The sequence below is a fragment of the Podarcis cretensis genome, assembly GCF_951804945.1.
Source record: "Podarcis cretensis genome assembly, chromosome: 6".
Lineage (NCBI taxonomy): Eukaryota > Metazoa > Chordata > Lepidosauria > Squamata > Lacertidae > Podarcis > Podarcis cretensis.
The window spans coordinates 11,358,720-11,379,399 of record NC_137175.1 but is presented as its reverse complement, the minus strand read 5'-3'; the positions used below and the strand labels follow the sequence as shown (position 1 = coordinate 11,379,399).

Genomic DNA, 20,680 nt, shown 5'->3' with positions numbered 1-20,680 from the left:
TCGAGAACACATGTTCTGTTTGACTGCTGGACATATTGTCATTTTGCTATTTCATGTTGATTGCATATATATATATATATATATATTTGTATTACTGTGCTATTCACCACTTTGAGAGCCTTTGGATCAAAACAGGTTATATAAACAACCCATCACATGACCAAACAGCCGGCGGATGCTGGCCTCATCCTGCAGAGCTCTTAACATTCCTGAGAAAGGCGATACATTCATTGTTTACTTATTTATTATATATTTTTACTGCCAGGGACGCGGGGGGTGGGTTAACCTAGTGCTCCTGGAGCTTTTTTGGCCTCGATCACTGAGGGCACCATTTGCAAAAACTGCTGCTCTTCAGCCAAGACAGCACAAATATTTTTGGGTCGGCCATACTGTAAAGCCCTTTATTCAAAAACAGGAGGAGAAACAACAGCAGCGTCGAAGTTTTCCTCCTCCGTCCAATAACTGACGGGCGCTCGTTTTATAACGTGCGCGTGAGGGAGGAACAGGCCGCCCGTCACGTGACGCCCGAGCCGCGCGCCCCACCCTCCCTGCGCGTTCCCCTCCCATTTCCCTCCCTCTGACCTTCTCCGCCCTCACCGCCTCCGACCCGCCCCCCCCCCCGACCCGCTTCCCTCGCGAGCCGTCCGGCGCGCGCGCATTGCCAAGTGCGCTTGCGCGGCTCCGCCCTTCACTCACCCCCTCCCCACCTCCTCCGCACGCTCTCTTTCCCCCCCTCCCCCCCCCTCTCTCTCCCCTCCCCTCACGCCGCCCGCCTGCCTCGCGCGCGCGCGCCCCTCTCCCCCAATCGCTGCCTTGCCTCCGGGGCTATAAAAGGAGCGGCCGGCCGGGGTTTCCTTCCTCAGTCCGCCGCAGCGGCGAGTGGCTCGGGCGTAGCTGAGGAGAGGAATTGAGAAAAGAGAGAGAGAGAGGGGGAAAAAAAGGAGGTCGAGCTGTGGTAAACAATAAAGACGACGCCGCCGCCGCCGCCGTGCTAACTCGAGCCTGGCTGCTGGGCCTCGGCTAAGCCAGCCGGTCTTGCGAGCGAGAGTGCTGGTCCCTGGCGGGGTGTCGGCCCGGCCGCCCTCAAGTCCAGACTTCTCCTGCGGCGCTCCCCCCACCGAGGCCCGCGGCCGCCCAGCCCGGCGACGCCATGAGCTCGGGGACGCCGTACATCGGGAGCAAAATCAGCCTCATCTCCAAGGCGCAGATCCGCTACGAGGGCATCCTCTACACCATCGACACCGACAACTCCACCGTCGCCTTGGCCAAGGGTGGGTAGGGGGCCGCCGAAGACCCCCCCTCACAAGCCGCGGGGGGGGGAAGGGGCGAGCGCGCGTGTCCGTGTGCGCGGGTGGGCGTGAGGGAGAGAAGGAATAAAAGGGGGCTGGGTTGGGGGGCGCCAGGAGAGGCGGTGGGTGGGGCCCCCATCCTTTTGCTCTTCTCCCCGCCCCCCCCCCAAGGAGAGAAGCGGGTCCGACGTCGGAAAAGTCGCGTTACCTCGAATTCCTTTCTTTTCCCTTTCCCCCTCCCTCCCTTCCTCCTCCCTCCTCCAGCGTTTTCCTTTCTTTCATTTGCAGGGGGTGCGGTTTGATGTCTGCCTTCGGCGGGGGGAAGGAGGGAGGCAGCTGAGCTTTAAAGGGGGCGTGTGCTTCCCAAATAGTCCTAATTTATTTGCTCGGCAGTGGGGGGTTTTTAAAAAAAAAATGGGAGAGGGGAAAGAAAAACAGCAACCCAGAAAAACATGGCTACTCATAGATGGAGGAGCTGCTGTTGCTGCTGCTCTTGAAATTGAGGTTGAAGGGCCTGGTGGGAAGCTGGAAGGAGAGGTAGGCAGTGGGGTGGAGAGCAACGCTTCAGCCTCCTTTGCAAACAGTCTTTGCTTCTTTTCCTCCCCATTCGCCCCCCCCCCGTCTCCCCACGGAGAGGCTGTAAATGGCTTGCTTGCAGTACTGCCTTTTCTTTTCTTGCAAACCCCGTGGTGCTAAAAGAGAAAAGAATGCAGAGTTGATATTTATACACTTTGCCATTAGTGGGGAAGATTGCAAATTGCAAGCCAGACAGCGCAGGGGGGTGGATGTCTGGACAAGGGAAGAGGGTGCCTTAATCATGAGGGCCTTGGGGGTTTTTCGTTTCTTTTTAAACAGTTTGTGTGTGTTTGTGCATGCGTGCATGTTTCCCAGGCTCTTGGCTAGACTTGTGCCTATGTAGCAAAAGGGTCCCCTTGCATGCTGCATGCTTTGTTCTTTAATACAAGTAAGGAATATAATCTTGGGCTACCTGCATCTTCTACCCCTATAGGACAGCCTTTCTCAACCTTGGGACTACATCTCCCATCATCCCCAGCTAGAAGGGACCAGTGGTCAGGGATGATGGGGTTTGTAGTCCAACAATATCTGGAGACCGAAGGTTGAGAAAGTCTGTTCTATAAAAACAGCCTTTGTAGATGCTGCAACTCCTTACGACACACTTCCTACCTCTTGCTGTTTCTCACAGAAGAGTAGGCGAGCTTCTTAATTCTACTTGCATAGGCGTCCTGCTGACTTTGAAGAGAAAGATGAACAAACTGGAGGCCTTAAGTTGCATATTCTCTGAAGAACTTTGGCTGCTGCCTTTTTCCAGTCTTGCAAGCTCACTTTATGGGAAGCAGCTGTGGTGTCGAAAATTTTCTGTTTCTATATTTTTCTGTGGAAAATTTTCCCATGTTTTTTGTGAGAATAGATAGGAGAAATTTGATGCCAGCTACATTGCACAGTTTCAGTGTTGTGAAACTTCATCAGGAAGCAGGGCCGATTTGGGGAAAAAATCCATGTGCAATACCCATTCTCATGTTCTGGTTATCTGTAAATTGCTGGAAGGAAAGTACGCATCATCTAAACATGTTTAATCTGATTCAGATTGGTTTAGGGCATAGGTAAATCAGGAGTGAACATTTTATGGAAAACCCACATTACCAGGAGGAGAATGTGTTCTGCAGCCTTTGTAGCTTCTATATGTAGGTTTTGTTGTTGTTTAGTCATGTCTTGACTCTTCGTGACCCCATGGACCAGAGCACGCCAGGCACTCCTGTCTTCCACTGCCTCCTGCAGTTTGGTCAAATTGGACTTACTCTGGGAAAGTGTGCCTCAAAATCCAGGTCTCTGAGGGTATGCTTGGGAAAAGATGGTCTTTGCAGCTTCATTTCATCCACTTTGGTCTCTGGATCGTCATTTCCTGTCATATCTTGTCATTTTTCAAAACTTTGCATGAATAGCTGAGAGTAGAAAAGAGAATGTCTAGTCTTCTGTAAAATGCCAAGTATGTAAGGGCACTACTTTATTCACCTGGAGACCCTCATGTCTTTGACTTGGGGAAGATGTGTGGTTCATATTTTCTTTCTCACCTCACTACTTTTGAGAGCCAGGGAAATGTCTCCATGTTTCCCCTTCACTTAATGGGTTGGGGGCCCCCTGTATTCTAAGCTTTAACAGCATGGGCCTGGAAAGCTTCTCTGGGGCCTTTGCCTTGATAATGATGAAAGTGACCTAGGTTCCTGCAGCAGATGTCTGAGGGGCTGCTTTGCCGCCTCCTATTCCCTAAAGCATTCTGTTGTGTTATTTTCAATTTCTCCAGCTTTTGGAATCTGTAAATGGAAAAGATCAGTTGTAGGTTGTTGCAGGTGATTGGCACACTAGGTGGTACTGGCATTGAGCTTGTGGGTCATGGCTTGGGGTGGCCCCAGCTTCATCCCTTTTCTTTCTTGGCAAGAGAGTTATACCACGTTGAAGACAGCTTTTCTCATAGCAAGGTCTCTGAAAACCATTCTTCTCACAAAGGGAATTCCCTTCCTCCCTGCTTATTCCATTTTGTTTGGAGGCTTCACCCCTTGATTTTTTCTTTTCTTTTCCCAACACCCGTAAAGAAAACGGGTTTGTTCGTTCCTTGCATTTGTTTGGGCTTAGAACACCTTGGAGGCCAGTGCTGGGCTGTCCACATCTTTCATAAGGCATGGTATTCTCTGGAACATGATGTAGAAGTTAGCGCTAAGATTGTGTGCAACTGACAAGTGTTGGGGGGGGGCTGATTCTACCCTGATTCAGCTGAGATGGTTAGTTGTGACCTGACTACAAACTGCCCAAGTCTCTAGGTTGAGGAAACAAGAAGGCAGGCCTTGTAGATGGGCAGAATTGCATGTGTTCTGTTATGGCCTTGCCCCTTCATAGTCGGCTCCCGATGTATGTTTCTGTGCTGCTAAAGCTGAAGGAGAGCTTGACAAACCTGGCTGGGATGTGCAGGATTTAATAGCTGGCTACCTGGCTGCACTGGGGGGGGGGGCGGTGAGCTGCATGTATACTCGATTCTAGTTCAATTCCCCTCCAGCTTCCTGTATTCTCTTAATTAAAGAAATATGGTCAACCAGATGTTAGCCTTATGTTTTCTTGTCCAAGGCTAAGAAATCCCTTGTGTGTCTTAATACTAAAGCCCAGCAGCCAAGCAACAGCAGTATTTGGGGGAGGGGGAAATAAACTTTTTTAGTGCAGCTTATCTGATACCTGATCTTGCTGAGCTTGATTCAGGAGGGAGATGGCTGTCTGCAGCAGCCAGCCATTGTTCTCTTGTATAGCTTTGTATGCTGTCTGGCTTCCCTTACCTTGCAGGCAGTTGGAATGTAGCCCCACCTCCTTCAGCTTGTATGTCTGTCTCCTTTAAAGGTCCTCCATCCTGCTGCCTTGCACTGCTCCTGCCTCTTGCATCAGCCCACATAGTGTGATTGAGGACTGATTCTGCGTTCTTTATAGATTTGATATGCACTCAATTGTGAACTGCTGTCTTCTGCGTTTAGCTAAATATCAGGCTCTGTCTCCTCTCCAATTCCCTAGTATAGGATTAATACTCTTATGTGCATCTTGTTGAAACAGTAGCTGGCTGAAGCAGAGTCCTAGTCCCTCAGATCTGTTTATCAAAAGCAGTGTGTTTCTGAATTAATAACACTTCGATTGACAGTATTCTTGTCTTTGTAGATGACACACAAGAACAAGCAGTTGTGTTTTGAACCTGAACTTAGGCTAGATTTTCTGAATTCCTTCTTGGTTTTAATTTAAGCCAGTTACTAGTCCTCATGGTGATTAAGAAACCATACATCCTAGGTAGTGTCTAGTTTAGGTCAGCAACTCATTTTTTTGCAAGAACATATTTTGAATATTGCATGGAATGAAGGGCAAGCAATTTGGATTCACCTGAATATTCTTTTGCAGAGACCAGCAAAGGGCTCTTTAATATTTTCCTCTGCTGTTTGACCAGCAACAGATTCTTTGACTTGAGGCAGTGGATTTCCACACACCACCACAAACCTAGGCAAATGGAAACGAACAAGTAAGGTGCTTAAGGAGAGAACTTGTGTCAAAAGTGTCTTGCAGTTAACACTGGACTACGTTAAAAGAAAATCTATACTCCTTTCTCTGCTTGCTAGTCTGGAAAAATAAGCTCATGTGCTTAACAGAGGAGGGGCAGGCTGGATTTAGCTCCCCACTTCCTGCGCCATCAATTGTCTGTTCTTAATCTTTACATAGCAGGACCACAGCTTAGTAGTAATAGTCGAGCACTCACTTTTTTTATGCGTAGGACACCCCGTTCAATCCTTAGTATCCCCAGTTAAAAGGATCAGGCAACGGATGATAGGGAAAATCTGTCTGAGGCTCTGAAGATCTGGCAGAGTAGACAACACTGAGCTAGATGGACAAATAGTCTGATCTGGCATAAGGCAGCTTCCTATGTCCCTAGGGAGGCTTATCCTGGGTAACCTTTGCATTGTATTTTGGACATACCACGCTCACAACTTTCCATTGCGAAAATGCACCGCTTCTGCAGCACCAAGAAGTGTCTGCTGCAGATAATCCACAGCAGTGTTGCTGGCCACCACCTCCTGCTTCAAAAAGTCCTCAATATTGCCTACCTATGGTCAAGAAATCTTGGCTGGCTTTGTTAGTCTACTAAAATGTTAATTTGAATGACTGCCTACTGCCCAAGAGGGGGAGAACTGTGTCTTCTGGCATAAATGCTGAGCTAAAATGCAACAGGTGAGCCTGTGCCTTTCTCCACAGCTTAGAAGAGAGATGGGAGCTTATATCCCTATCCCGCTACGACTCAAACAGCAAGAAGTGTTGCAAGTATCTTTTGAAAATCAGTGTAGCATCAGTAAGAGCACATTTTATTTCCCTGTGCTTTTGAAGAAAACCTGGAAGAGGGTGTCCACATGCTGATGCACACACAGAAGGGGCAGTTCAGAAACCCCCCAGACATGTTTTGTGACTGTTGTGGGTCCAATTTAAGCCCATGTGGAGATCTCTGTACACCAGGTTGGCAAATGACATCTCCATTTGGCTGGTCCCTTCAGCTTTCTAAAGCAGGTAAGCAGAAGAGCTTATTTACTGCAGTTATATCCCGGGCTTTTCTCCAAGGAGTACATGGTTCACCCCCCCCCCAGTTAATTCCATAACGAACCTGTGAGGTGGGTTTGGGGGCTGCGACTGACTCAAGGTCACCCAGTGAGCTTCATGACGGTGGAGATTTGAACTCTGATCTCACAGGTCCTACTCTGACACACTAACCACTACAACTACATTAGCTTCCTAGAGTATGTCTGCTATGGGACAGCTATATCAGTCAAGTAGGTCAATAAATACGGGGAAAGCAAAATGTCACTTAGATATGGATCTGAAATATTTTCCTTGAAGCTTGAATTTGCTTCATTCTGGATTTTTTTATTTGATGTTTTAATGTGTTGTAAACAGCTTTGAGTTTTTTTCCTCTTCAAAGTAGAAATGAAAATAATACAAATAATTATTACTCCATGTGGCAGGGGGAAATGGCGCATTGACATTCCATTGTGGCAGCCGTAATCTAGGTTAAAGGTGCCATTTGGTGATTAGATTGTATATCTGAGTTTCTAGCATTGAGAAACAGAGAAACACAACACTTGGCAGAGCAAAACATACTTACCAATATAAGTTGGTGTGAATAAATGGATCCTTGATACCAACATAATCCCTTGAGCAGACTTAATTTTGGGCCTACACAAATATAGCATTTCTTGACCTATACTTACGGTAGGAAAGAAATTTTATATTTCACATATGTCCCTGCTCATATTTTTAATTCCTATATCAATAATACCATTGGCAGCTGGCAGAGAATTATGCACCAACATTTTGTTATATTTTTATCTTGTTTCTTCAAGAAGCTCGGAATGGTGCTGACTTTTATTTCTTATCTTCAAAAAGACAAACAAAAAACTCTGTGACATCCACTCATGCTGTTTTAGCTGGTCATAGAAGCCTAAAATTGTAGAATTGGAAGGGGCAATGAGTGTTGTCTAGTCCAAGCCCCTGCAATGCAGGAATCTCGACCATAGCATCCATGACAAATGGCCATCCAATTTCTGCTTAAAAACTTCCATTGAAGGAAAGTCTTCCATCTTCCAAGGGAGTCCGTTCCACTGTCAAGCAGCTCATACCATCAGAAAGTTCTTCCTGATGTTTGGTTGAAATCGCCTGGATTCTTGGAAGACATTGGTTTGGGTTCTGGAACAGGAGAAAACAAGCATGCTCCATGTGACAGCCCTTTAGATATTTGAAGATGGTTATATCCTGTTTCCTGTTCAAGCTAAACATACCCATTCCTCATAAGGCTTGGTTTCATGACCCTTCATCATATTGGTAGTTCTCTCCTCTGCACAAGTTCTAGCTTGTCAGTATCCTTGAATTGTGGAGCCCAGAACTGGACACAGTGTGGTCCGACCAAGAAAGAAGAGAGCAGGACTAAGTACTGGTACTTCCCTTGATCTGAAGCTGCCTAGAATAACATTAGATCCCCCCCCCCCCATAATCACACTGTGCTCTTAAGGCATTTCAGCTTCCTGCTCAGTCTCATAGTTCCTTGGTTTACGTCAAAGGCTGTGTCCGGCAATATCGTTTGTATCCACAAGAATTGGAAGGAAGAGGTTATGGCCAGCTGGCTTTATAAGACTTGGCAACTTCAGTCACATGAATCTTTGCACCTGGAAGACAGGACACCTCCTGTGGCATCCTGTTTCCTCCACACACTGCTGCCTCTGTCCTCCGCAGTATGGAGTCACTTACTACCACAGGTCTCTACCTACTCTGAGGAGAGGCAGGAATTGTTCTGTATGCTGTACCTTCCACAGCCACCTTCGGTGTATTCTGAGTTCTGCAACTGCTATCCTTGCTCCTCTGGCCCAGAATCTGTCCGAGGTGAGGGCATGGAATCAATTTTGCAGCTCCAGTGGCATAGCATGGCTCCTGACAAGTCCTGCTTCTGTGTGTCATGTTCCTCCAGGGGTTTGTCTCCTGCAGTGCACAATCTTCCTCCTCTCTGGGGGCACCCCATCTATGTCACTGTTCTATGACTGACTACTCTGCTCTAAGCTTGCACTTGCTGCAGGTGTAATTATTTTGCACATTCTCGGGCAGGAAGACAAACATGGCAGGTCGCTGCTGCAGCAGCTTCTCCACCGTCCATGTCTCTTGGTCCTACAGACAGCGCAATACTGCACTCTGGGTCATCCTCACAAACGACCCTGTTTATAAGTCCTTGTCAGGAGCTGCTAAATACAAAGGTTTCCCCCTAATAGTTTGGAGATTTTATTGTTGGCAACACAGCTACCTTTACTTTCTTGTTTTCTCTGATTGAATCATTTTAGTCCTTGCTGCAGTTGCTACTGTGCTGCCTTGTTCTCTGATCACCAGTAGCCAAGCAAAACACACCTCTTTTATCTCTGAGGCTCCAGTCTCAGTTCTCAGCTCTGCCTGCTATCTGCAGCTAAGGATATAGAAACCAAGTTCTCACTCTCTCCCAAAAAAGGGATTCTTTCTCAGTAAGTTGAAGTGGGAAGAAGACTGCCCAGTATTGGCTTAGTTAGAAGACTTGTGCATAGTTCTGGATGGTATAGTGAGGAATATCATGAACATGTAAATAGAGCTCTGACAGCCTTAATCCTGTTCGCAGCATCATATTTATGTAAATGGGAAGCCTGCCAATAGCTGCATCAGAAGCTTAACACAACTATCTGGAAAATGCTGAATTTATTCAGCTCGCTCCAACATAAATGTAACTGATCTGTAAAAGGGAAACTTGGTACTATTAAAACATGTGTAAAACATTATTGGTTGGGTTCGCAAATGTGTTCATGCAACAACCCTCTGGCATTTTTGAAGGTCTGGTTTGAGGACAACTGTTCTAGAGTAACTGTTCTTTCTCTTGGCTGCTTGAGAGACTCTTTTTAAAAAATTACCCTTTGCTTCCTTTAAATCATTGTGACATCGTGGACTTACCAACACAACTTTTATATTCCTGTGCCCTTTCTGCTGAGATGGGAAAGGCTTGAATTTAAGGGAGAATGAAGTGATAGATGTCTTGTACGACTCTGTTAATGCTTTCTGTCCGTCCCCCCTCTCCTGCCTCTTAACTGAGTTTCCTTTTAACCCTGTGGTATGGTCTCATTACTGCTCTACAAATTACTGGGGAACACAAATCCTGTGCATTGAAATGTGGACTCAATTTGACTAAATTGCTGAGCCAAACTTGCTTATACAAAGCAAACACAATGGGGTTATATAATAATATAATTTATTATTCATACCCGCCCATCTGGTAGAGTTTTCCAGCCACTCTGGGCGGCTCCCAACCGAGTGTTAAAAACAATACAGCATTAAATATTAAAAACTTCCCAAAACAGGGCTGCTTTCAGGTGTCTTTTAAAAATAGGCTAGCTGCTTATTTCCTTGACATCTGATGGGAGGGCATTCCACAGGGTGGGCACCACTACTGAGAAGGCCCTCTGTCTGGTTCCCTGTAACCTTCTTGCAATGAGGTAACCACCAGAACGCCCTCAGTGCTGGATCTCAGGCACTGAACGATGGGGGTGGAGATGCTCCTTCAGGTATACAGGGTTGGGGAACCTGTGGCCTTTCAGAAATTTGTGGGCTGCTGTCCTGGCCATTGACCAGTCTGCTTGGAGCTGTTGGGAGCCTGCAAACATCTGAAGGTTCCCCATCTGTGTTCTAGAACCTTGACAGATGTTGTTGTCCTTGATACTAAAGACTGATCTCCTTTCCAGTATTTCTGAGTGATTCATATTTTGGAAAGCTAGCAAATACACAATGAATTAACACTCAATAGATCAGAATTCAAAGTAATAAAATGCCTCATCAGGATTAAAAGGCCTGGGGGGGGGTGTCTTTGCCTGGAGTGAAAAAGATACTGATAAAGAGTGGGTATTGGAGGAATAGTAGTTGCATATTCAGAGGACTTCCATCTATTCCTCTGTAATAGTTTTGCAACAGCCAGTTTGTAGTCCTGCTCTATAATGCAGTGCAAACAAGGGGGAGTCAGGAGGTGGTTTTCAGCATCAGTCACCACAAGTACCAAGAGCTGCTTGCACTGTAATTGTTGGAGGGAAGAGAGCTTGCCCCTTGGACAAATTAGGATGTAGCAGGCAAGGTCAGAACAGACGTCCCAGCTCCAGTCCTCAGAATTGTAGTTCAAGCAGATCAGGGGAGACGCTGCTATCAAATGCGTTTCATAAAGGCAATATAAAATGGCCTGTTGTCTTCCAAGTATTAACATTAGTACTTTTTCTTTAATGTTCAAAGTGCGCTCCTTTGGAACTGAAGATCGTCCCACAGACCGTCCTGCCCCTCCAAGGGAAGAAGTTTATGAATATATCATCTTTCGAGGTAGTGATATTAAAGATATCACTGTATGTGAGCCTCCAAAAGCGCAGCATAATCTCCCCCAGGATCCTGCTATTGTCCAGGTAAGTTATTTCATCTGAAACACCAGTGGTGGCTTCATCCAGCAGTTGAGCTTGGCTCCCCTTGTGTCTCTTAATTGAATTATCACTATTGGATTTTTTTAGTCTTTAAGATGACACAAGATTGTTCTGTTTGTTTGGTACAGCAGACAAGCATGACAGCCCCTCTGCCATTTCTTAGATTCAAGTTAGGCTGTTCCCCCTATATTAAGAGTGTTCATTCCTTCGCACATGCTAGCTCTCACCCCCCACCCAAAAGGTATGATAGTGTAGCAGTCAATTCTGTCCCATCCCTGCCCTTGTCTGGCTTTGTTTGCTGACAACCTGTGCATTGTAGCTGTTAACCTACAAGGACCTGTGCTATTTTGTAGTAGTGATGCTAAACATCCTGAATGTTAAAAAACAACTGTGCTAGCATTGAATATTTTCCTACCTCCTGTCCATCTTCATTTTGCAGCCTTTAACTTTAGAAGCATAACTTTATGCACCCCCCAGGGAGGTTCGCCTGGTGCCTTCATTATACACTTTTAGGCACCAGGCAAAAACATTCCTCTTTAACCAGGCCTTTGGCTGATAGACACCCAATGCCCTTTTAATATTTTTCTTGTTTGTGGGTGTGGGGTAGGGGAGTTATTGAGTTGTTTTTGTTTGCATTTATGTATTTTGTTTTTTCATATTGTTTTTATCCTGTCAGCCTGTGACCTGTGCGTATAGGGTGGTGTACAAATAAATAATAAAATAATATAATATGGTGTTCTCTCATTTTGTAGTCTTCTCTGAGCTCTGCCTCAGCACCCTCCTTTCAGCCACACGTGCCTTACAGTCCCTTCCGAGGTATGCCGCCCTACAGCCAGCTTGCTGCCAGCTCTTTAATTAGCCAGCAGTATGCAGCTTCCCTTGGTTTAGGTGAGTACTGTAACAATAAACTGATATGTCTGCCTGGGCTGTTCCACTCCAGATTCCAGCTGGAGACTCGCAGGGAATGCTGTTCAGTTTCCAGCATGGAGGAGACTTCTGTATTGATTGGAGAGAGAAGAGGCTCTGAATGTTTTTGTTTTTCTTCCCGTTGGGAGGAATTCCATCACGTGAGCCTCCTCCTGCTGTCTAAAGTGGACAGCCCAGACATTTGTTTACCACCTGCAGTGAGGACTAAACTGAAGACTTATATTGTGTGTATTCCTCAGTTGTTAAAAGCACGTCTTTTCAGCAGCCCATGTCTTACTGGAATTAAGCTTGATTTCTTTGCTTTAGCTGCTGACTAGAAACAAGCTAGCTTTATGAATTGAATCTTGTCGGAGTCCTCCACCTTGGGAAAGGCCATTCATGCTGTGGTGCAACAGACCAAACCTGGGTCAGAGCTGCTACCTTTGGACTAATCCCAGCTCATTCATAAACTCCTTGTGATTCCTCAGCTGTAAAATGAGAGTAAGGGTGTCATCTGATCACAGCGAGTGAGAAGAAACTGTACCGGGTTTTAAGAACTCTTAACTATATATATATTTTTCAGCAGTTAAGTTTCCAGCTTAACTGCTTTCCATTTATCAGCTGAAAATTAGAGAGGAGGAATCCAAGGCAGTATGTTTGAACAGTTGCTTCCATTTTAGGTGGTTATTAGCAATATAAGTTATTTAAAGGCATTGATAGGCTGATGCTTAAGTTGTGTGATGCAGAATGTTCTTCTGGTACCAATATCTGTTTTGTTCCTGGTTAAATTCTCCCCAGTCTCAAAACTGTAAGAACACACACAGATCTTGAGCCATCTTTCTTTCCCAACTCACCTGGATAACTCTAGTGCTTTGTGTCTTATTGGTATCCCTCTTTGCTTTGTCTTTTCCCCTCCTGTCTTTCTTTTAGAGAAACTGGTAAGCCCTCCAGCATCAGCAGCTGCTTCCAGTCCTAGCTCTTCTTCGTCTCCTCAGCCAGTTTCAGAGCCTGACTTGTCATCAGAGCCACACCTGCTGTCTTCTAAGGGTAACAGCAGCTTGAGGATTCCAAGTATTTGGAAGAACTGCATGGTGTTTTCAAAACCATTTTGTCTTTTAACCCCCCTTCTTGCTCCTGAACAGAGTTAACCTCAGCAAGGATTACAGCAGTAGTCTTTCTGAAAACCTTGGTGCATTTGCTTCTGCTCCAGGTATTTGATTGGTGGACGAAAAGGAGCTTGAGTTCTGGGTAGTGTTTTAAATACTGAGGCAGAACTAGCTAGAGGGAAGGCAGCTAGTGGCGTAGGAGAAATCCAGTGAAATGTGGGGACCAGGAAGCAAGGAGGCTGATCACTAGTTAAGTTCAGAAACCCTTCCTTGAAGGCTACACCATGGAGCTTCTGGAAGAGGGCCTGCAAAACTATGATGATCAGAAACCACAATGCAAATTGAAGTTCAAGGAATTGAACCTGTAAGCCTAGAATACTGATGGCTTATAGGACATGCATGACACCAAGCTGTTGTATAGTAGAATGTCTTGTCTGTGGATGACTGGCTGCCCTTGGATAAGATTTGGGCTACTCTTGTGGCCTTTTAAAATTTTTGAGATTCTGGTTTGAGATTGTGCTACAAATATCAGATGCCAAGGTTTCGCAAGAGGAGAGGACAAGTAGCTGCTTGGGGGGCGGGGAGAGGGTGCCTGCTGGGAATGGGACAATGTTCAAAACTGCATGAAGGAATTTCTACTCAAAATTCCTACAGTAAAATTTGCCTGTGAGGGCTGCATTGCATGTTATGCTTTGTGTGGCTACTTTTCTGTTCTCTTGCATGTGTCTTGACCGTGGCTGTGCATTGTCTGTCCAGTTTGAGAACATAATTGACGCTTGCTAGGCAGGTTGCATTACCTTGGCATGAATTACCTTCGGTTTTTTTAGAACAGAGGTGTAAGGCTCTGCAAATGTGTCTCTTGGCTGCAAATCTAATCAAAACTGCTTTTCTGAATCAAGGATTCTGGGGAAGCTTATAGGTGGCTTGAGACTTTAACAGCAGAAGCTGTCTGAATATCGTGCATCATACATTCAGGGGGATAGTGAGTTGTGACAGGTTTGTTGCAATGTTTCCACATGAAGGAGGTAAGTTGTAGTTGGCTCCATCAGATTTTCCTCTGGTGATGCTCGAGTTTGCTTTTTAAGGGCTCTTCAATTAATGGTACGCATTGTCCCTTGGCTGCTTTTGCAAGAGGTTCAAATCTGCATTCTTAATAAAAACAATTTGGTCAAACTGCGCTGAGACTAAACTTTACACTGAAGTGTTTGGGTTGCGTTTTGGTGGCAATTTACCCTGCATACCGTATTTTTTGCCCTATAGGACGCAATTTTTCCCCTCCAAAAATGAAGGGGAAATGTGTGTGCGTCCTATGGGGTGAATGCAGGCTTTCGGTGAAGCCTGGAGAGCGAGAGGAGTCGGTGCGCACCGACCCCTCTCGCTCTCCAGGCTTCGCGGACCTCTCTGCAAGCAGCGGGAGCGCTCCCGCTGCTTGCGGAGAGTTGCTTGCATGCTGAAGCCTGCGCACGCTGAGCTCAGCGCGTCCAGGCTTCGCGGACCTCTCCGCAAGCAGCGGGAGCCAGCGCTGGGCTCCCACGGCTTGCAGAGAGCTGCCTGTTTGGGGGCTGGGGTCGGGGGAAGCTCGGGCGGGCCTCCCCCGCCCCAGTCCCGCGCCTGGGGGGAGAAATAATTTTTTTCCCTTTATTTCCCCCCAAAAAAACTAGGTGCGCCTTATGGGACGGTGCGTCCTATAGGGCGAAAAATACGGTGGTTGCTTTTAGTTACAGCATGATCTAGCCCCTAAATGCCATTGTAGTGCAAAGCTAAATATGCACAAGGGACAGTGCTGGAACATCTAATCTCAATTCTGGGAGGCAAGAGGGTGAGCTTTGTACGTTGGAACAGGACTATACAATCAAACAAAAAAGAGAATTCTGCACCCAAACTACTATGTATGCTTTTTAGTTCAAGAATGAAGGCTTTCAAAATATTTTCACATTTTTGAGACAAACTTTGGTTCCCACTATCGTTTTACGAGATTTCCTCACTGTTAAGAGGTTTAAGTGATGAGATGGAGTAACGAGTTTAGAACCTGTTGAGTGGCAGAGTTGTGCCACATGTCTGCTAGCTAACGAAACTCCTGCTGAATTTCTTTCCCCGCCCTCCAAAGATTCCAGACTTCACAGTGTCTGTCAACTTGGTTTCAAGCTATGTTAACACGGGTGAGACATTGGGACCCAAATACTTTATTGGAAATATACAGACTGCCTAAACATTTTCTTACAATCAAGCGGCACATAAATTTTGCTAGAGAAGTAAATAAAAAATACTCCACTCACTGTTCATCTCTCTTCTGTACCATGAACAGCCGTATTCTGCACCTTAACCAAATAATAGTTCTTGTGGATTTGCTTCTGCCGGGTAGCAGTGTGCCTTTGCGAGGGGAAAAGCCTGTTTAAGTTAGTACTTTTTCAGAGCAATGTGAGGTCCAAGGCACACGGGGAAGTGAAGGGCTGATAGGCCGCAGAAACTATGCAGGTGTGCTAGTCTGCTGTGGATTATTGGCTCCTAAGTACCTCTTTGAAATGTGTGCTTATGCATGAGGATCAGAACATGTGTAAACCATGTGGCTATGTAGAAGGCTAACATCTGTAATATTGCATGCAATTTAAACTAGTTGAACACTCCTGGTTGACACCAAGGGTGGGGAATTTTGGACCTGTGGCCAATCGCTACCTTCCAGGCCTTGGGGCTCTTACCCAGGCCTTATCCCTCATTGGCCCTGTTCCACACCCTTCTTGAGTGTTCTTGCTTGGCTGAAATGGGCCCTTGAACTTGGATAATTTATGTAGCTTGCTTGTCTCAATGGAGAGGTAGGTTTGTGTAAAAACTAGCTTACGGTACAAGGTAAAAGTTATATTTTTCACTTCAGCCTGTGAATACTCTCACTAAACATTTGCCTAGATTTCCATCTGGGGCCATCTTGTTCAACCTGATAGCTGTCAGCTTCAATGCTTCTCAGTGGTTAATCTGACTTCCCAACATCAGTTAAAAGAAAATTTAGATTCTATATGTATTTTATTTCTATGCTATTACTCTCATTTCCTGGACCGGATTAAAATCAAGCCGCCATCTCTCCTGAACATAGTCTCAAATGCAGGAAATGTTTTCTAGGTGAAGCCCCTTTTCAGCAGAACTTTCTGTTCCAAACTCTTTTGGCAGGATGTGGGAGACTAGTTCCAGTTCAGAGCCACCACCGTGAATCCTGACAATTCCTTGGTTTCCCCACAGGAGCTGCTTTTCCATCAGTTCATTCAGTGCGCAAAAGTCCCATGGTGGAGCAGGCTGTTCAGACGGGCCCCACTGAAAACTTGAATCCCAAAAAAGCTCCTCCAATCAAAGTCATTCCGGCGGTCCAGCGGAACATGCGCCAGATTCCACAAAGTAACAAGACAAGTGGTACAGAAATACTTTCTTTCAGAAATATGTCAGCACTGTTAAAACCAGGTCTGAAGTCTGCTTCAGCTAACATCTGCTGATACCGTTCAGCTTGTTGGTTTATATTGTTGAGTTGAATAGACTTTCCTATTTTGCCTTAGATACAGTTGAGCCAGCGCCTGTTCAAATGCAAGGGCAAGTGAATGATGAGAATAGAAGGCCTCAGAGGAGGAGATCAGGTATGTTACCTGACTGTAGATTTTTCCACACTGAATTGCCTTCCTGTGTGTTACTTCTGTATGTGTAAGATTAGGCAGAAGAACATGGATTAATGCACCACTGGTTTTGGAGGACTAGAACAAAATGACATTCGATAATGTCATGTCTAGAAAGGAAAGCATGTGGATAACTGGCAAAGCACATCTCTGACCCACAAGACCCTGAGGTCTGTCTAGTTAACACGACTTAAGCAATCCAAAGCACAGACCACCGTCAGTCCATTTGAAAATGTCAAAATCCAAGTTGAAATTTCTTGAGTTATGAGCCAATTAGTATGCCTGAATGGCTACTCTAATTTCCAGTTACTTGAAAACTTCACAATAGCAGTTCAGTAGCAAAAGGTCTCACTGTGTTACAGCTTTAACTGAGAAGGGGCCTGAATTGTTGAATCCTAGAGGTTTATGAATGGGTAAATTCAAATACTGGGTGTTCTGGTGCTCCACACCAGTATTACACTCATAGGCATTCAAGTAGCAAATAACCAGAGCAGCTGGGCTGCTATAATTATCTCCACAACAGAATTATAATGACAGGTGTCATTATAATATCACTCCATGGTCACATGCAAGGAACCTGGCCTGTCTAGAGCCAAGGAAACTCAAGTTAGGAAGTATTCTTCTACTTCTTTTCAGGAAACAGGAGAACCAGGAATCGCTCCCGAGGGCAGAATCGACCCACTACCGTGAAAGAGAATACAATAAAGTTTGAGGGCGACTTTGACTTCGAAACTGCAAATGCGCAATTCAACCGAGAAGAGCTGGACAAAGAATTCAAGAAGAAGCTCAATTTTAAAGGTTTGCAAGTTCGCTAATGTGTGTTCTTGTTGTGATCTGGATGCCAGTTCCTCCAGCAATGGGTGAAGGGAAGCATCTGGCTAGGACAAATGGCAACGTGGCTTGTTCATTGCGCACGAATGTGTTTTTCCAGATGAGAAAGTTGAGGCAGGAGAAGAAAAGGGGGAGCCTGCTGTGGCTGCTGAGAATTGCGATGGCAATGCAGATGAAGAACTCCTAGGGCCCAGCTGCTACTATGACAAATCCAAGTCTTTCTTTGACAACATCTCATCAGAACTGAAACAAAGGTTAGTTACTCATGGATCTTAGAACCTCCACTTTATAGCTTCATTGGCTTTCTAGTCATAGTCATCAGAAGTCCACGGTTCTATTCATTTGGGCATCCCTTTCCCCACCCTCCCTGGTCAGGGAGCTTGTGAAGTTGATCTGAGGCTGAATGTTCAAAATCATCATTGTTATCATATTGAAGAGTAAATTGGTGCTCTGTCCTTAACCGTGCACATCATTCAAGGGAACGGTTTGCAACACCATCTTGGGGGGGCATGTACAGTGGTACTTCAGGTTAAGTACTTAATTCGTTCTGGAGGTCCGTTCTTAATCTGAAACTGTTCTTAACCTGAAGCACCACTTTAGCTAATGGGGCCGCCGCGCCGCCAGAGCATGATTTCTGTTCTCATCCTGAAGCAAAGTTCTTAACCCAAGCGTCTGTAACCTGAAGCGTATGTAACCCGATGTACCACTGTATTCTGATTGGGAAAACTGGTCCTTTGTTCCTTAGTTCAAGGCGTACAACGTGGGCCGAAGAACGGAAGCTCAACACAGAGACGTTTGGTGTGTCTGGGCGGTTTCTCCGTGGCCGCAGCTTTCGTGGGGGATTTCGTGGCGGAAGGGGGTCTGGAGCTGTGCGGCGAAGTCAGGCTCCTCCCAGAGTGGGCACTGGAAGAGTGTGAACCTTGCAGGCAAGCTGTAAAATTATCTTTGGTTCTGGGTCTGGAGTGCTTTGGGGCGTTCTCTGCATCAAGTAAATCAAATTGTCTACCCGGTAAAATGAATTTGTCCATTGGAACCAGCCAGTTCAGGATCTTCATGGCAGTGAAACTCACAAAACTGTTTCTGTATAGCCGTTATTTGTCCTGTGATTTCTTTGGAGAAAGGATAATAAAATGCAGGTTCTAGCTCGGCTCTTGGCGTTAAGGGAAGCGTGACATAGAAGCAGCTCTCTGCTATCTATGCTTCTAACCTGCTCCTATTTCCAATGAGCTCAGGGTGGTATAAATATAAATATAAATATAAATATAAATATAAATATATATAAATAAATATCAAGTCCAGAATCTTAATATTTCAGTTCATTTTCCCCAGTATCTTGAGAACCAGGTTGGGAGGCAATAGGGAAAATGTTCTCATGCAAATGTAAAATGCCTGTTTTTCTTTCTGTTGTCTAGGTTCTCAAGCGTGTTCTGTTACGATGTGTACATAGGAAGGAGGTAACAAGCAGACCTGCTGCACTTAAAACATGGGTGAATGGAGTGATATGTCCACAAGCTTGTACTCCTGACGGCACTGCTGCTTCTGTGTCAAAGCAGGATTGGCGCACTGGAGCAACTTGGACAAAGATGCGTGCTCACTAAACACCTTTACCAGGAGTCTCTTCTTTTTTTCCTTTAAGGTAGCACAAGAAACTTGTGCTGCTTCTAGGTTCCAAAGGCTGCTATAGCTGAACACACAGAACACCTAATCTGTTCCCTGAAGGAGATGAGACAATTCTAAATTCTTCAAAAAGCGAACCAAAGCTTGTTCGAAACCAGCAACCTCTTAATCTGTGGAACAAAGATTCTGCTGGTCTCCTTCCTTCTGTTGTTCCTTTTTTCTTTCTTTGTCTTTTCACCATTCACCCTCCAGGTTGAAACAAATCATTTTGATGTCTAGAAAGGAGTTGTAGTGCAACAAGTTGTATGTAATGCGGTGATGGGAATTGTCGCTGATCATGTATCTGTAATTCTGGGTTCACCACGTAAATGTATAGTTTCTATGGGGAACTGTACAACAAATTTTCTTGAGGTGCTGGTCACCCCTCCTGTAGGAATGCTAAGCAACTAAGCTGGCCAGTGGCAAGTGTCGTTCTCCAGCCCCCTCCCAATATTCGCCTCCTCCTCCTCCCATGCTGCAGTGAAGCTTTCTCCATGTGAGGAAGGCTACACATTATGGGATACCCATGCAGCAACTCTTAAAGGAGATTTGAGATTTTACCCCACCCTTACTTAAAGGAAAAAAAATAAGTTTAAGCTTTTGGTTAATAGTCCTTTTCTTGGAGAAAGAGCAATACATGCTTTGTATTCTTGGAACATGAGTAGGACTTCAAATCCTCAAAATGGGGAAGGGGAACCTAAATGGAACTTAGGAAACCAGCATGTTCCAAGTCCGTCAACCGATTCCCTCTTTCCCAAACTCTGTAAATAGTTCAGGTCTTTTTTTTTGTTTTTAAAAAGAATTTTTTTGGGGGGTTGAAAGGTGGGTAAGGAGGGATTATAAACTCTTGCATGAAAGTGGGTTAAGCCTGTAGTAATAGGCATGTGTCCCTTTTTGTTAGCTATAGGAATGTTTTGTTAAAAGGCCTCTTTTGGGTGCCATTTATTCTCTCCCACCCTGTTTCATGGCTAGCTTTTTCAGTTCCTCCCTAGGTCATGCATTCACTTACGTTGTTATAAAAGCTAGGGTTTATTTTGTAGGCCTTTATCATGGGCTGCTTTATGGAGTCATGTAAATTGTAATTACAAATAAACATGTAAATGTTTAATCCTCGTTTTGTTGGCTAACAGTTTTCTGCAAGGTTGTTGCTTTTAATGGAAACATCATCAAGCTTGATAACCATGGATTGAGAGCTGGCTTCATACCAACCGAAAGTAATGTTCAGGGTTAAGCAGCTGTTGACTTTGAGAAGCTGAGAGGAATAGAGAAGTTGGCAGAGTGGGCCATTGGGGATGTTGCAGCACGCCCCATTTCTAGGAAGATAGCTCCCCTCCTGGTGAGAGAATGTGGGACATGGGGGAAGGAGAATGTCCTTCTGAGAAAGAGGGAAATGATGCCTTAGGAGGAACACATTCCTTGGATGATGACCCACTATCTTCCCGTGCCAATGATTCTTCTTCAGGGAGTAGAGATCTTGGTAGTGTGATTCAGTCACTGGGAACGTAGAAAGTTGGGTGTGTGAAATGTATAGACTGGAGGGTGAATTACCTTCCTGTCATGATGGTTGTGGTTGTCACGCTGCCTAGTGCTAGGAAGGAGCCAATAGTCTTGGTGCACATTGGCATGCATGAGATCATGGAAGCAAGTTAGGTTGCTAGGTAGGATGTTGAAACCAGGACATCCAAGGTAGCTCTTCTCTGAAATGT

The 20,680-nt window shown here is 45.4% G+C and overlaps 1 protein-coding gene across 3 annotated transcripts; it reads left to right on the top strand.

The window, feature by feature from the left end:
- Positions 1-778: 778 nt before the first annotated feature.
- On the top strand, positions 779-20,082 carry LSM14B (LSM family member 14B). 3 transcript variants are annotated; one of them, XM_079979670.1, is made up of 10 exons: positions 783-1,271; positions 10,647-10,810; positions 11,578-11,713; positions 12,662-12,778; positions 16,066-16,233; positions 16,374-16,451; positions 17,124-17,285; positions 17,419-17,572; positions 18,064-18,244; positions 18,731-20,082. In XM_079979670.1, the coding sequence occupies exons 1-9, from the start codon at positions 1,151-1,153 to the stop codon at positions 18,233-18,235; spliced, it is 1,272 nt and encodes a 423-aa protein (XP_079835796.1). In that variant the 5' UTR covers positions 783-1,150; the 3' UTR covers positions 18,236-18,244; positions 18,731-20,082. The 3 variants fall into 3 exon arrangements, with proteins under 3 accessions (XP_079835797.1, XP_079835798.1, XP_079835796.1); XM_079979671.1 differs by lacking the exon at positions 16,374-16,451 and having other exon boundaries at positions 779-1,271; XM_079979672.1 differs by lacking the exon at positions 12,662-12,778 and having other exon boundaries at positions 782-1,271.
- The last annotated feature ends 598 nt before the right edge of the window (positions 20,083-20,680 follow it).